General features: G+C 32.1%; 1 protein-coding gene and 1 pseudogene across 1 annotated transcript; both read left to right on the plus strand.

Moving 5' to 3' along the window:
- Nucleotides 1-3172: 3172 nt before the first annotated feature.
- Nucleotides 3173-5473, plus strand: LOC100256407 (2-methylpropanoate--CoA ligase CCL4). Its single transcript, XM_059736306.1, has one exon. It carries the CDS (start codon nt 3312-3314, stop codon nt 5076-5078), a length of 1767 nt encoding a protein of 588 aa, XP_059592289.1. The 5' UTR covers nt 3173-3311; the 3' UTR covers nt 5079-5473.
- Nucleotides 5474-7422: 1949 nt separating this feature from the next.
- Nucleotides 7423-14170, plus strand: LOC100254796 (ABSCISIC ACID-INSENSITIVE 5-like protein 2; annotated as a pseudogene).
- The last annotated feature ends 2068 nt before the right edge of the window (nt 14171-16238 follow it).

Below are 16238 nucleotides of genomic sequence, written 5' to 3' on the forward strand. Positions count from 1 at the left end.
AAGAAAACTCTCCTCTTGCTAAAGGCACTCTCTCTCCGAAAACATGCTCTCAAAAACCTCCTCTCTAATGGCAACTCTCTCTGGACTCCTTCCTCTCTCTCTTGACCTCCAAGCCAAAGGAATGCCCTGCAACTTTCCGCTCTGATTCTTTTCTTCCCCCCTTTCTCTCTGGAAAACTCTAACTCTCCAAATATCTCTAACGGCCTGCTCAGAGAGCTCCTGCAGCTGCCAGACGACACCCTGCCCCCCCTTGCCTGCAGCTGGCAACCTCTCCAAAAGCACCTCACCTCCAGCTGCCAGCATCTCTCCTCTAACGGCCAGTATATTCCCATGTACGCGGCACCTCCTGATTGGCTTCCCAAACCACTATTATGATTCTCTCATGGCTTCTCAGGTGCTGACACATGGCTGACCAAGGCTCTTCCATATGGTAAAATTGAGCTACAAGGTATGAATGACCTAAAAGGGGGTCTACAATATGTTTAACTGATAAGATAAGTAATGAAATAACTTATCTTATCCCATCACCAACCATAATATATAATATTCTCTCTTATCTTATCTCATGTTATATTCGGTCAACCAAATATGATCACAGTGTTTAGTTTGTATTCCTAGGAACACGACATTGGATTTGTTTCCTAAAAAAAATAGGATATTTATATTGTGTTCCTATAAACAAGTTTTGGTTCTTTTGTAACATATTTAGCAAAATAAAAAAAACTAACTTTTAATAAATAAAGTTATAAAAAATTAAGATATACAATATATACAATTTTATTTTAATTAAAAATTTTAAAGATTCAAAAATTAAACTAGGAAAGATTGTAGGTATAGAAAGTTCTCATATCAACCCTACTTTTTAAAATTTAATTTTTGAATGGAATGAGAATGCAAATTAAGTCATGTTAGCTGGATGGGATAAGGATGGGACCACCGTACCAAACACCCAATAGTTAAAAACTATACTAACACCTGAGGTTGAAATTGGAACATTATTGTAATTTAAAATTTTCCAATTTGAAAAACGGAGAAAAGGCTTGATAGTTGGAATCCATAGTTTTAAAAGAATTTAAACTTATGTGGCTTTTAATGTTTCCATCTGAACTACATTAATAAACACAAATGCATTTATGAATAATAATGTGACGGATTTTTTAAGGTGTTCATCCTTAACGGAACTAATTTTGAAATTTAAATAAATAGATTATTTTTTTTATTTTTAAATTTGAGACGGATTTAGGACTGATTCAAGTATTGTCTTATCTTGTCTCATTCTACCCGATTATATATAAAATTAAAATTTTAAATTAATTTAATTTTTACTTTTCCTATTTTTAATATTATAATAAATAAAGCATTATTTTAGCATGTTTCGTATGCTTGAGATGGTTGTTGAGGTCGTAATAAGGAACTTCAAGCGGGCCGTCTTTCGAGGACAGAAGAGATAGGAAGGAAAATTACAGTTGGAACACCCTTTAGGCGCACTTGGCAATGGGAAAGTGCGCTGATCATGAGAGCACTTGGAAAAAATGGCCCACCTTAAGGGGAGCATTTTTGGTTCATTTTCCTCATGTACAATGCCACACCACTCACACTTTCGAAAATATTGATTGCAAGCATCGCAGTTTCAAGACTCCTATCACTGGCCCAAGCCAACACATGCCCTCTTCCACCTTTTCTATTGCTATTTCGAGACCTGGAGCCACAATCCAATCATGGAAGATAATTGTGACTCTCCTGCAAAACATTTGGTAAAGAGGCCTGGAAAGATACCAACCCCATCAGCCCACGTCCATCACCTTTGAAAGGAAAAAAACAGAGAGTCAACCACTCCTCCAAGGAAGCAAGGCTGCAAATTTCCCGAAATATGAGGAAATTTTGTAGATTTTCCCCTGATATTTCTGGATTTTCACCCATCTTTTCCGAAGAAACTTGAAATATCAGAATCACATGAGAATTTGATTTTTAAGGACATATAGAAAAAGATGAGTATTGAATTCATTTTTCAGCAAGTCACCTCCCAAACTAAACACACTGGTCAAGGAGGTGAAAGCAAGTCACCTCCACTAAATTCCTTTTAATGGGACATTGAATCACATGAGAACTGGATTTTTAAGGACACAGAAAAAGATGGCCCTTAAATATCTTGTACATTACTGTCAACCTTTTAAATAATTTTAAAAAGAAATTATGAGTTTAAAATAATTATTTTATTTATGTGGTATTTGTTTTTTTCCTTAATTCTAGATAAAAATTTAATATTTAATAGCATTAAGTATTAAATGGTACGTTTTTGTAATATTTTATTTTTATTAATAATTAAAAAATAAATAAAAATCAATATATTATTTTTTTCATTTAAAAATATTTTTACTTTTTCCACATAATAAAAAAATTATAATAAATCATAAAAAAAAAATAAAAAATCTAACAACAAATTACTTTCAATAAAAACTTAATTCTAAATTTGTTAGATGAGTTTCCACATTGGTGTAGGTAGAGAATTTCCTAATTCAACCTCCCTGAGTTAGATCTAATGTAAGGTGGGCATAATGATCAGTACGTTAGTCTTCTAACTTAGGTTGGAATTTCCTAATTCAACCTCAAGTTAGGTTTGATATAAGATGGACATATTAATATACAAGTTTAAAATGGTTAGTCTTCTAGGCTAAGTCGGGAATTTCCTAACTCAACCTCGTGTTAGATTTGATGTAAGTTGGACATGTCCAACAAGCTATAGTACTAACTACTAACATTAGATAGGATATGGGGAAATTTTCAAGCTCCAAAAATTGCAATATTGGTTTGGGGGCCGGGAGAAAAACATTTTTATGTTTTTACTTTTTTTTTATTAAAATAAAAGAAATTATTTTATTTTTACCTTTAATTTAACTAATTGTTATATATATATATTAAACATCTTTTTATAAAACAAAAATTTAATCAATAAATTCATTTTAATTAATTAATTTATCTTTATTCAATTTAACTAATTATTAAAAATAGAAAAACCATAGCATTTTAATAAATTTTTTTTTATATATACTTTTTGTAAAAATTAAATAAAAATAATGAAAATTAATTCCATTAATTTTGTCTTATTGATTTTATTTTTATTTTTTTTAATATTTCCTACCATTTTCATAACTCTTTGGAGTCCGTATTTATCATTAATTGGTCCCATAATTTATAAATAATTGAATCCATCCAAAAGTTGTGTTTTGCAACCAAACTTTCTGACTTATCCGGAAAAAAAATAAAATAGAAATAGAAATAGAAAAAGATAAATAAATTTGACCACAAATGGAATGATTGCGACAAACCCAAAACCCACCCCTCCGGTTTTCCACTTTAACCGGCCAGAGACCCATTCCTTATCACTTCCAAATTTCATAGCCAACCTCAAGCGAGAAGACTCAGAAAACATGGAAGAACTGAAGCCAAGGCCTGCAAATTCATCACCTCTCACCACTTTAAGCTTCCTCGACAGAGCTGCTACTGTTTATGGCGATTGCCCTTCTGTTGTATATAACTCCACCACCTACACCTGGTCTCAAACCCACCATCGATGCCTCCAAGTGGCCTCTTCCATCAAATCTCTCGGCATCGGCAGGGGCCAGGTGGTGTCAGTAGTGGCCCCCAACATCCCCGCCATGTACGAGCTCCACTTCGCTGTACCCATGGCCGGCGCCGTCCTCAACACCATCAACACCCGCCTCGACGCCAAAACTGTTTCCGTGCTACTCCGCCACAGCGAATCAAAGCTCATCTTCGTTGACTACCAGTCTCGCCCTCTCATCCTTGAATCCCTTTCCTTATTCCCTCCTAGCTCTCAACGCCCCCTTCTCGTTCTCATCACCGATGATGAGGACTCGCCACCCTCCACCGTTGATTTCCTCTGCACTTACGAGGATATGGTCGGGAGGGGCGATCCTGAGTTCAAGTGGATACGACCGGAGAGTGAGTGGAACCCCATGATTCTCAATTACACATCTGGAACGACGTCGTCTCCAAAGGGCGTGGTCCACTGCCACAGGGGAATCTTCATCGTCACCGTTGATTCTCTGATCGATTGGTGTGTGCCGAAGCAGCCTGTGTACCTGTGGACCCTGCCCATGTTCCACGCGAATGGTTGGAGCTTCCCCTGGGGAATGGCAGCAGTGGGCGGTACCAACGTCTGTCTGCGCAAATTCGACGCTAGTGTCATCTACGAGGCGATCAGAGTCCACCGCGTGACCCACATGTGCGGCGCACCAGTCGTTCTCAACATGCTCTCCAACTGGCCTGGCACCGAACCGCTCAAGAACCCGGTTCAGATCCTCACCGCCGGAGCTCCTCCCCCGGCCGCCATACTGCTCCGGACCGAGTCTCGAGGTTTTATTGTGAGTCATGGGTATGGATTGACCGAAACAGGGGGGTTGGTGGTGTCATGCGTGTGGAAGCAGAAGTGGAACCGATTGCCAGCGACGGAGAGGGCGAGGTTGAAGTCGAGGCAAGGGGTGAGGACCGTTGGGATGACAGAGGTGGACGTGTTGGACCCCGGGTCTGGACTCAGCGTGAAGAGAGACGGGTCTTCACTGGGCGAAATCGTGCTGAGAGGTGGGTGCATCATGTTGGGTTACCTGAAAGACCCAAAGGGAACCTCCAAGTCCCTGACCGATGATGGGTGGTTCTTCACCGGAGACGTCGGAGTGATGCACTCAGACGGGTACTTAGAGATCAAGGACCGATCCAAGGACGTGATCATCAGCGGCGGCGAGAACTTGAGCAGCGTGGAGGTTGAGTCGGTGCTCTACACCCACCCAGCGGTGAACGAGGCGGCAGTGGTGGCTCGCCCCGACGATTTCTGGGGCGAGACCCCATGCGCCTTTGTGAGCTTAAAGCCAGAGCGGACGGAGCAGCCTACGGAGAAAGAAATCATGGAATACTGTAGGGCTAGGATGCCGCACTACATGGTGCCAAAGACAGTGGTGTTCGAGGAAGAGCTGCCTAAGACTTCAACGGGGAAGATTCAGAAATTTGTGCTGAGAGAAACTGCCAAAGCTATGGGTTCGTCCCGAGTGAGTCGCATGTAGTGGAGATTTGGAAGCTGAGTTAACTCGGCCCTAGGTGGAGCTAGCTTATCTCATCTTATTTTATCATATGTTCTACTGACAAGGGCAACTAAATGGAATCTTTGAGAAATTTGTGCTGAGAGAAACTGCCAAAGCTATGGGTTCGTCCCGAGTGAGTCGCATGTAGTGGAGATTTGGAAGCTGAGTTAACTCGGCCCTAGGTGGAGTTGACAAGTTAGCTTATCTTGTCTTATTTTATCATATGTTTTGCCGACACGGCAAACTAAATGGAATCTTTAACCTTTTTCGGCTCAAGATGATCGAGAAAAGTGTGTTTCACACCAAAAAAAATAAGGAAAGGTCGTGCAAATGAAATATTTATTATTTAATAAAATATCTTTTTTTAATGAAATAAATCAAAATTTATAAATTTAATCCTCCATATACGGGAGCCTAAAAAATATAATGTTATTAGTTAATATCATTCTTCTTAATAATATCCGGACAAAATTGTGCTTCAAGTTAAGATGAACTTCAAAATTGATCAATGATCCATATATCACATTTAATTGATTTTAATGATATAAAATAGTGATGGATTAAAATACTCATTGACTTTTCAGATAAATTTTTTTTGTCTTTATTGTATTACTATTCACATAATTAGAATAATTTTATTTTAATCATTTTTTAAAACTTTTTTTTTAAAAAATAATTGAAAATCAACATTATTTTCTATTTTAAATTATAAATAAAGAAAAATTATGATTAAAAACTATTTTAAAAAATAATTTCTAAAAAATATGGTAATATAATTTTTATTTTTATATTTTCTTTTTGAAAAAACCTTTATTTAAAAAATGAAAACTATTTTTAAAAATAAAAATTGAATATCTTGTTTAGGACTATTTTTTATATGAAAAATAATAAAAAGAATTAAATTTCATATTATCCATTTTTATTTTTTACATTAGTTATTTTAATAATAAAATAAAATAAATAAAGTATGTTTACAATTAGACAAATAGATTAATTGTGTGAGCTATTAAAATAAATTACTTTCTAATTTAAATAAATAAAATGAAATAAGTAAATAAATTTAGTGTTATTTCTATTTTCTAACATATCTTATATTTATATTTCTTATGGTTAAATAATTTTTTTATTATTTTTTCTTTATTTTAAAAAATAAAAGGAAATAAATAGATAAATTTGGCTTAAATAATAGTTTTTAAGTAATTTTTTTATCTTATTTTTTATTACATTTTGCATTAAAAATAAAATAAAATAACGTTTTATTTGTTTTAATTATTTTAAATGTCAAACCATTGGGAACATAGTTTACACATTCACGTGGACATAATTTATGCATATGTATGAAATTTATATTATTGTACAAGATTGTTACACTAATTGTACAAGGAAAATACATTGATTGTCCAAGGGGTGTACAAGATTATACATTTTGAACAACCTTTTTTTTCTTATCATCTAAGGATTGTACACTCCCTTACCACAAATTCTTTCATTTCATGTACTTTATTTAATATGTATATGATAATTCAAATACTTACCCCAATAATGATGTTTGAGGAAAAATTTTGTTTTTACGTTTTATATCATTTTCTAAATCAAACCATTAGAAACATAGTTCACACATCATATGTGGACACATAATGTATGCAAGTGAATGAAATTTGTACTATTGTATAAGGGTGTTATATTAACAGTATAAGACAAATGTTCTAATTGGACAAGACAAATGTTCTAGCTATATAAGGGGTATACAAGACTATCCTTAATGAAAGATTTCAATCAATTTTGGACAACTCGTTCTTTTGTCTTGTTATCTAAGGATTGCACACTTTCATGACACACATTTCTTTGCCACACACTTATTTTATACACTTTAGTTAACTCACACATGATAATTCGAATACTTATCCCATAATGATGTTTGAGGGAAAATTTTGTTTTTCCATCTTCCACTATTTTTTGAACCAAACCAATGGAAATATGGTTAACCTACCTATGGGCACACATTGAGTAGGGGGTATATGGAATTTGGATAACTGTATAAGATATTTACACTAAGTGTACATACACTACTACAAAAATCGAAATTAATGACGCTTGATTCCTTGACACTTCTAAAAAACGTCATTATTTAGATTATAATATGAGATTCAATGGCGCTTATTAGAAGCGTCATTGTTTACTATAGTATTTTTCAATCCATGGCGCTTATTAGAAGTATCATAGTTTGATAAGGCTTATTTGAATATTATTCAGTACATAATGGCGCTTATTCAAAGCGTGATAACATTAATCCCATAACTTGGCGCTTTAGAGAAGTGTCATTGAATTATAGGTATAAATATACCTCCCTAAAATATTCCCCCTTCCACGATCTCTCATCCACCAAACATTCTCTCTACCATTTCAAACCCTCCCAAATGCTCATACCAAATAAACTTGTGTACAAAACCGAATAGGATCTCTCATCCACCAAACCCATCCTTCTGAATACTTTCCCAAAATCCCCTTTGTCATTGTTATCGTTACCATCATAGAGAGAAAACTTCAATCTTGATATCGATGATGGAACCCTAGATTCTCTTGATGTTTTCCCGACTTGGTCCTTCTGGTGGAAAAAGTTGTGGCTATTCACGGATGAGTACTTCTTGATCCTCGAATCCTTTTACTTTTTTTTTAGATCCAAACAGCACTATGTCAAGTACCACTGATTTTTCTTTTCCATTTCTTTCTTTGTGATTTTCTTTATTCTGGTTTCCTTGTTTTTGATCTTTGTGTCAAAAAATGTACTCATTTTTTTCTAAGTTCCTGTTTGTTTATCTGGAAATGAGTTTTTTCTATTCTTATGATTGATTTTTTGTTCTCCCTTTTATTTTATTTTGGGCTTGGGACTTTGATGGGCATTGGGGTTGGGTTTTAGGGCTTGAAAATTGCTTGTGGTTATGCCATGTGGATGTTGTATGTGAAAGATTTGTGCTTTTTGATCCTCGGTGACGTTTTTTGTTGAATGCTCTGTTGACGTTTTGGTTTCATTTGAACAGGGGAGGATTGAAAATGGATTGATGGGTTTGATTCATTTGTTGGGTTTTTGGGGTTTGTGGATTGGTGGTTGAGGTGGGATCTTTTGGCACATTCTAGGGTTTGTGTTGTTCTTGCTGTTCATATATAGGGATTTTAGGGTTTTGAGATTGGGATTTTGGAAGTTGAATTGATGAATTAGGTGGAGGTTGTTGAATGGGGGTTCAGACTATGGGGTCTCAAGGTGGTGGTGGTGGTGGTGGTGGTAGTGGTAATGGTAAACAATCTCAGTTTCAGCCATTGGCATGGCAAAACTCAATGTATAGTTTAACACTTGATGAGGTTCAAAATTAGTTAGGAGACTTGGGGAAACCGCTGACTAGTATGAACCTTGATGAGCTTCTCAAGAATGTGTGGACGGTTGAGGCTAATAATTCTGTGGGTATGGATGCTGAGGGTGCAGGTTTGAGTAACCAATCTGCTCTGCAACGAGAGCCTAGAAAATTGACAAGTGCTCTTAGCAAGAAGGCAGTTGATGAGGTCTGGTGAGATATACAAGGGCATGACAAGAACAGTGAAGAGAAGAAATCTCGGGAGAGGCAGCCTACTTTGGGAGAGACGACTTTGGAGGATTTCCTGGTAAAGACAGGAGTTGTCGCTGAACCATCTGATAAAAAGATTGCTGGTACTGTTATTGGGGTTGATCCTAATGTAGGGCCACAATTCCCACAGCAGGGTTAGTGGATGCAGTACCCACAACCACAATTTCCGCATCCACAACAGAATATGATAGGGGTTTATATGCCAGGCCAGCCAATGCCGCAGCCGCTACCCATGGGACCTAGCTCTGTCATGGATGTTACATATCCTGACAACCAAGTGGCCTTATCTTCTCCATTGATGGGAGCTTTATCAGATACACAGGCACCTGGGAGGAAAAGAGTTTCCCAAGAGTCTTAGATATGATTGAGAAAACTATTGAGAGGAGACAGAAGAGGATGATCAAGAATTGGGAATCTGCTACCCGTTCAAGGGCCAGGAAGCAGGTTGGCTGTCAGTTTTCTGTTTTTCTGAACTACACCGCACTGTTATTTAGTTTTTTTATTTCATTTCTTCTTTTGTTTTGCATTCTTAATAAGCTTAGAGTTGATGATGAATAGGCTTACACAAATGAACTGGAGAACAAAGTTTCACGTCTGGAAGAGGAAAATGAAAGGCTAAGGAAACGAAAGGTATATATTTTCTTCTAAAATAAAATGCATATTGGTTATTATAATATTTTCTTCTAAAATAAAATGCATATTGGTTATTATAATATTTTCTTCTAAAGTGGTCTAACAGCAACCCCTCTTACACTATGGAAGGTAAGTTCTCTTTTTAAATTCTAGGTGATGCAGTTTTTATTTTGAAATTTGTCTTGATTTATCTCAATTTGTTTTAGTTAGTTTATAATTTTTTCATTATAGCGCACTGTACTTCTACATCTATAAATTGAAATCTGACAACTTAAAAACCCTTTTAAATTTTTCTAACTATTCTATGACATTTTAGACTCCTTGAACTTGATTTTTGAATCTTTCTTGGGTCAAATATGGTTTTCCAATTAGGAGATTGAAATCAATTTTTCAAAAGGTTCAATTTTCACTCTATTTTTTACATTCAGTCTTGTTTTACAAAATTAAATTACTAAACGGGCTCTTTAATTTATTTTAACATTTTATTTTAATCTAGACTCCTTAAATTTAATTTTTGATACATAAAATATCAATAAATAATTTCCGAAATGAGAGATATAATTTTTTCTTCTTGCACACACTGCACAAGTGCTCTTCTGAATCTGAGAGATGTTTATTTATTTTTAAATATGTTGTGAATGTGATATTTCTCTGAGATTATTTTTCATATAAAATAGACATATTAATATAGTTGTGTGATTTTTTTTTTATGATTTTAAGACATTTCTAAGTTAATTATAAAAATCAATTTTTGAATACCTTAAAAGATGCTCTGTTCTGGACCTATTATCATCGTTATGTAATCTGGGTACTAAATGAGGGCTGGTTAATTAATTTGGTCACTTAGATGATAAACTAGACATATAGGAGATGCTCTCTAAAAATATTCTTGATAAAACTTAACTTCTAGGTATTTGTTTTAGATTTATTTTTTACAGTCTTCTATTCTAATCATTTGCTGACTTTTTTCTGTGAGGTAACCCCTTTGTAAATAAATTTGTTATTGATTGGAATATAATCGAATAATTTGGCCTATTGGATGTTTATCTAGACATGTTAAAGATGTTACCTAATTTTTATTTTGGTGAGATAACATTTCTTGATATTTATTTGGAGTTTATTTTGTGAACCGATTTTCTACCCTTTTAATAATATTTCCTTGGCTTTTGGTAATTTAGTCACTTTTGATCATACTTGTGAACTTTCCTTGACTTTAGACATTCTAAGTGTATATATGTAGGTTTAGTTTATTTATTTATTTATTATTATTTAATCTTATCATTATTATTGGTGAATTAACCTCATTTTTATAGAATCACTGACGCTTGCTACACAGGTACGCTCTCTATCTTCCCATTCTAAGTGTATATATATAGGTTTAGTTTTATTTATTTATTATTATTTAATCTTATCATTATTATTGGTGAATTAACCTTATTTTATAGAATCACTAGTGCTTGCTACATAGGTACACTCTCTATCTTCTCATTTTAAAGTTCCATGAATATGTTTGTCATTAAGAACTCACTACTACAAAAAATTAAATTAATAACACTTTATTTCTTGAAGCTTGTAAAAAATATCATTATTTATCTCTAAAATTAATAATTATTGATGCTCACACATTCTTGGCGCTTTACAAGGAGAAGCAATGGCGTTTTTAAATAATGGCTCTTTTGTATGGATGTTGTATTGAAGAAGACAGATGGATTCTGGTTTATGAATGTATCAAAAATAAGAGCCTTGATCAAGCTCTTTTTGGTGAGAATGCTTAAAATATTTTGCATCTTGCACTTTATGTTTTTATTTTTTATTTTATTTTATTTACCACACCTATACTGTGTTCTGATAAAGAATTCAAATTATATTTCCATTAACTTTAAAAATTTGATGTTTCTCTCTATTTCTTAATTTGGGGGTTGCAACAATTATTTGGCTTGTTTTAATGATGTAGGAGATGAATGGACCTTAAAAGATTCAAAATACTAACTTAAACTGTACCAACGGTAATTTTGGCTTGGGAATTTGACAGTGTCAATGATTGATTTTCCATGTTTTCTTTCTAACTATCTAGAATTTTAATTTTAGTTGAATGTTAATAGAAATATTAGACACTATCACATCTTATCTCTCTTCTTCATGTTTTCATTTATTAATTATAATTTATAATTTTTCTTTTTTTAATATATTTATCTATCTATTTATAGATCACTCTTCTCTTCCCAACTTCGAAGAGAGAGAGAGAGAAATAATAAAGAATAGTAAGGGATAGAGTGTTCTACTCCACCATCTAAGTATGTGATGAAAAGTGAGTACAATTAAACTCTCGTTACTATTTTTATTATTTTTGAAATTTCTATGGCTATTCTCTTGTGTTTGATCTAATTCCACTACTCCTAATTTACCATTCCTCAAGGCTGAATCACAAAGGCTAAATCACATTTATTTTTTTAATTTCTCCTTAGATCTAGCATAAATTTATTAAAATTGCATAATTGTTCTATCATTTATTTCAAAAAAACATTCAACTACTTCTTGAACTTTTAGGTTGAATATATATTTAGTTAATATTTAGTTTTGTGATTGGGTTACTTAATTATTTTCATTCTGCAAGTTGTATTTTCCTTATTGATTATTATATTACATAGTGTAGTTGGCTTATTAAAATTTAAATGAGTCTAAATCTCCTAAGTTGTAATAACATCATAACAGTAGTTGTTAGCAAATTATTGAAGCTCCTACCTGTAGTACATATGTTCAAGTTCTTGAGTCGATTGATAAGAGTTACTTGGTCAGCCCTCAACATTAGCAGAACTTGCAACAAATTTCTTCCTAGTTTCATAATGTTGTAATATTAAGTCCTCTTGAACATAATAGTGAGAAGGTTTGTCATTATCAATTATTTTGTTTATTTGGGACATGCTAAAATCTAATCGTTTAATTGGCTGATACTGTGAGTTGAACCTGTGAATTTTTTAAATTAGATATAAAATGCAATAGAAATTAAATTGTATAGATAGTAAGGTTGGTGTGGCCGGGATCCTCAATGGACAAAGCTTTTGCTCCTCCATTGCCTATTAGTAGCCTCTACATAAAAGAGGTGCATGTTAAGGTTTGACTTCTTACTATTCCTTGTTCTTGTTTTGTTTTAAGTATTAAATATTAATCAAATTATTGCCAAAAGTTACTCTAGATGGCTTATTGACCACAACTAATACTAGTAGGGAAATACAAAAGTTTAACTATTCTATATATGGGTTCATAAATTTGTGTTCTCGACATGTTTGGATTTTTCTATCTTTTCTAAAATATTTGTTTATAATATTAATAAACAAGAGATCCAACTTTCAATATTTGTCAATAATATATCTTCATATTGTTCAGTGCAATGAGTTGCACTAATTAGACAAAGTGGTCTTCTATTACGGATATAGGAAAAAAAAAAACAAGGCTATCATTCTATATGAGAACAAGGAGTAGGAGGAAATGATTGTGACAACTAGGAGTAAGGGGTTAAGTGCTAATAAGATATAATTCTATTTGTACTCTAACTTTATAATTTAATTATTTACTTTTATAATTACATAAGATTTTTATGATATCTTAAATCAACTATTGTCATGTTTCTTGGTTTTGTTAAAATAAAATATAAAAATAAGTCTATACTTCAATTCTTAGGATTTTTATCATACCTCATCTAGTAAATTACAAGCTCCTCTTATTATCAAAATAAACAAAAATCAAAGGAACTAGTAAAAAATAAAAATTAGTCAAATAAATAAAAATATAAGAAAATAAAAATAAAATTTAATAATAACATAGTGATAATGTGATGGTTTTCATCATGTTTGGACCTTGGTATTTTTTTTTTATTGTGCATTATAGGACTTATTCTTGTATTCAATAATGCTTTAAGAGTTCACCATTAAATGTCCAAACGGAGCAACCCTAACTCATATATATACTTTATAATAAGCGTTTGATGCATATTTATTCACTTAGAGTCTATGAGTTTATTAAAGATTTAATTTAACTATTAACTTGTACAAAAAATACAATATTTTATCCCATAAAAACAGAATTTATTTCTTCTATGTTGTTGAATAAAAAATCAATTTTTTTTAAAAAAATTTAAGTACATTTTTTTCCTTATTTTGGGGAAAGCATAATATATAAGTTGAAATTGTAGTTCGGAGTATTTTGTTGATAGAGTACAAATTTATTTATTTAGTTTCAACTCATTGGTCTCCTTAATGAAATGTTTTGTATGTCTAGTTTTACTTTGATGAATTCTTTTATGAGGTCTTTTTTGAAGTAATGCTCTAAAGGTGCAACATAGAGATGGCAATGGAGAGCTTTTTATCTACATTAGAATAATCTATTATATTTTATTTCGAAAACACTTCATAATATAATTTTTTTTTTCGTATAATGAATTGAAAGCAGCACAATCCATATATGTAAGAGGCTAAGGGGATTCATGTAAGCAAACTTGATAACCTAAATTAATTTTGTGAAGGTTATAATTTCATTTATGCTTATTATTTATTGTATGTATATATAATTTAGATGTTTTCTACTCTTCCTTATTTTTATTTACAGGTTGCAAAGGAAATTTGTTTGCTAAAAGAAGAGAAATCATTGTGTTAAAGAAGACGAAGTCAAAAACCATGAAGGTTACATCAGTGAACTCATTAGGAGGTTGAACTATGCTTTTAAAGATTATGGTTTATTTTAGTAGTCTTGGTACCAATGTTTGTTCTTATGTTAGAATTAGAAATTCTTATTGAAATATTTTGATATAATTAACAAGTTTATGTGTAATTAATATATATAGGTGGTTACATTAATTGTTTAAACTAGGTTCATGTATATCAATATTTGGATATATTTTAATTAATAAAATTCGATTTTATTTTATTGGTTGTAATTGTTTTTTAATTTAATTATATAAGAAATCAATTATTTTAATAACAGAATTAAAATATTATTTTTTAATAGAAATTGTTCAAAGATGACGCTTTTATAAGCGTCATTGTTAACATGAAACAAAGAAGGCATTTTTAAAAGTGTCATTAATAAGATTAAATCAAAGATGACGTTTTCATAAGTGTCAAGAGTGGTAATTTTATAAAAATTATTTCAATAAAAATGTTCAAGGATGATGCTTTCACGAGTGTCATTGTTGACATTATTCAAGGATGACACTTCTTAAAGCGCCATTAAAAGCATTAATAAAAGATGACGCTTCTTGGGAGTGTCATTGTTAATTGTAACATTTAATGACAGGGGCGGAGATGACACTTTGAGGAAGCGTCATCTTTTACCTTTCTTGACGCTTAAAAAGCGTCATTATTTCACTTTTTTCTTGTAGTGATAACAAATATATTAACTGTACAAGACTATCATTTGTGAATAATGTTAAGTGATTATAAAAATCTTGTTTGTTTATTTCCTTTAACCGAGGATAAATGACATTTCTCACACACATTGGTTAAGCATACATTCATCTCATGCACTTTATTTAACTTGTATATGGTCATTTGAATAGGTACCTCACTTATGATAATTGTATAACAAAATTATATAACAAATTTTTCGTCTGCTTTTAAACCAAACCAATACAAACATGGTTAACCGACCTATTGTTAGATATTCATGAGACGATGTATGAAATTTGAGTTATTGTATAAAGGTATTACACTAGTTGTACAAGGCAAATTTACTAACGGTACAAGACTGCTTTTTGTGAAGGATTTCAAGTGATTCTGAAAAACTTTCCCATTTTTTTCCACTCAAGGATTTTCTCCCACTCAAATTCTCTCACTCAAGAATTGTTTCAAATTTTATTTTTAAATTTCATCATCAAAATTTTGTAATTGTATATATTTTTTTTGTAAATTTAGCAATGTTCTTTCTTTCCACCACTTTTTTTTTGTGAAATTTTATCCGAATGAATCTATATTTAAAATTATAATCATATTTATCAATTTTTTTTTACTAAGATTATCTTTAATTCTTTTAATAGATTTATACTCATTTATTTTAAAAATGAAAAACTAATTTTTTTTTTTTTGTAAACATGTTCTATTACCTTTCAAGTAAAACATTAAATAAGTTTGAAAGTCAATAAAAAAAAAATTAAATACCACTTTGAATCATTTTTAGACAAAATTTTCTATGACATATTTTATTTGAAATTTAATTTCTAAAGTTTCACTAAAAAATTGAATTGCCAATTTTTTTGTTGTAAGTCAAAATACTTTGCATTAGTTTATTTAGATAAGAAAAATTATTAATATAATATTAGAACTTCATATCTTAGTTATTTTTTCAATAAATTTGTCTTTTTAAAAATTTTAAAATAAAAACATTAAAAATTAAAAAGCTATATATATATAAATATAATGAATTAGAGCCACGAGAAGGGAAGTCGGGTTTTTTTTTGAGTTTTTGATCTATCCTAGGAAAAGTAGCAGTGTGCCTGAGTGCGATCCCTGCTGGGTTGAGCTCGTTGTTAGCCGAAGATAGACGTTTGTTAGGGCTGTAAGGGGTTAGGGTGATTACTCACTAGGTTTGTTAATCTACTATTAGGCTCTAGATTAAAACCTTAAAATGAGTTTGATTTTCAGAACCATGTCTAGGAAATCCACAGATTCTCAAGATGTTGTAGTAAACAGTGAAGAGATCAATTATCCTAAGATCTAAAATCATTTAGATGATTGGAAGCTACCCAAGGTGTCTAATAAAAAAATTTATAAGAAATGAACCTTTAAGTTCTTTACAAACTACACCATTAGGACCCTTGAACAGTCTGTGAGCTTAGAACAAGACGATCAAGTGATAAGACTCTTGGATGGTAAATCCATAGAGAGACATAAGCATGACTATA

This window comes from Vitis vinifera, chromosome 4 (genome assembly GCF_030704535.1).
Source record: "Vitis vinifera cultivar Pinot Noir 40024 chromosome 4, ASM3070453v1".
NCBI classification, from domain to species: Eukaryota; Viridiplantae; Streptophyta; class Magnoliopsida; order Vitales; family Vitaceae; genus Vitis; species Vitis vinifera.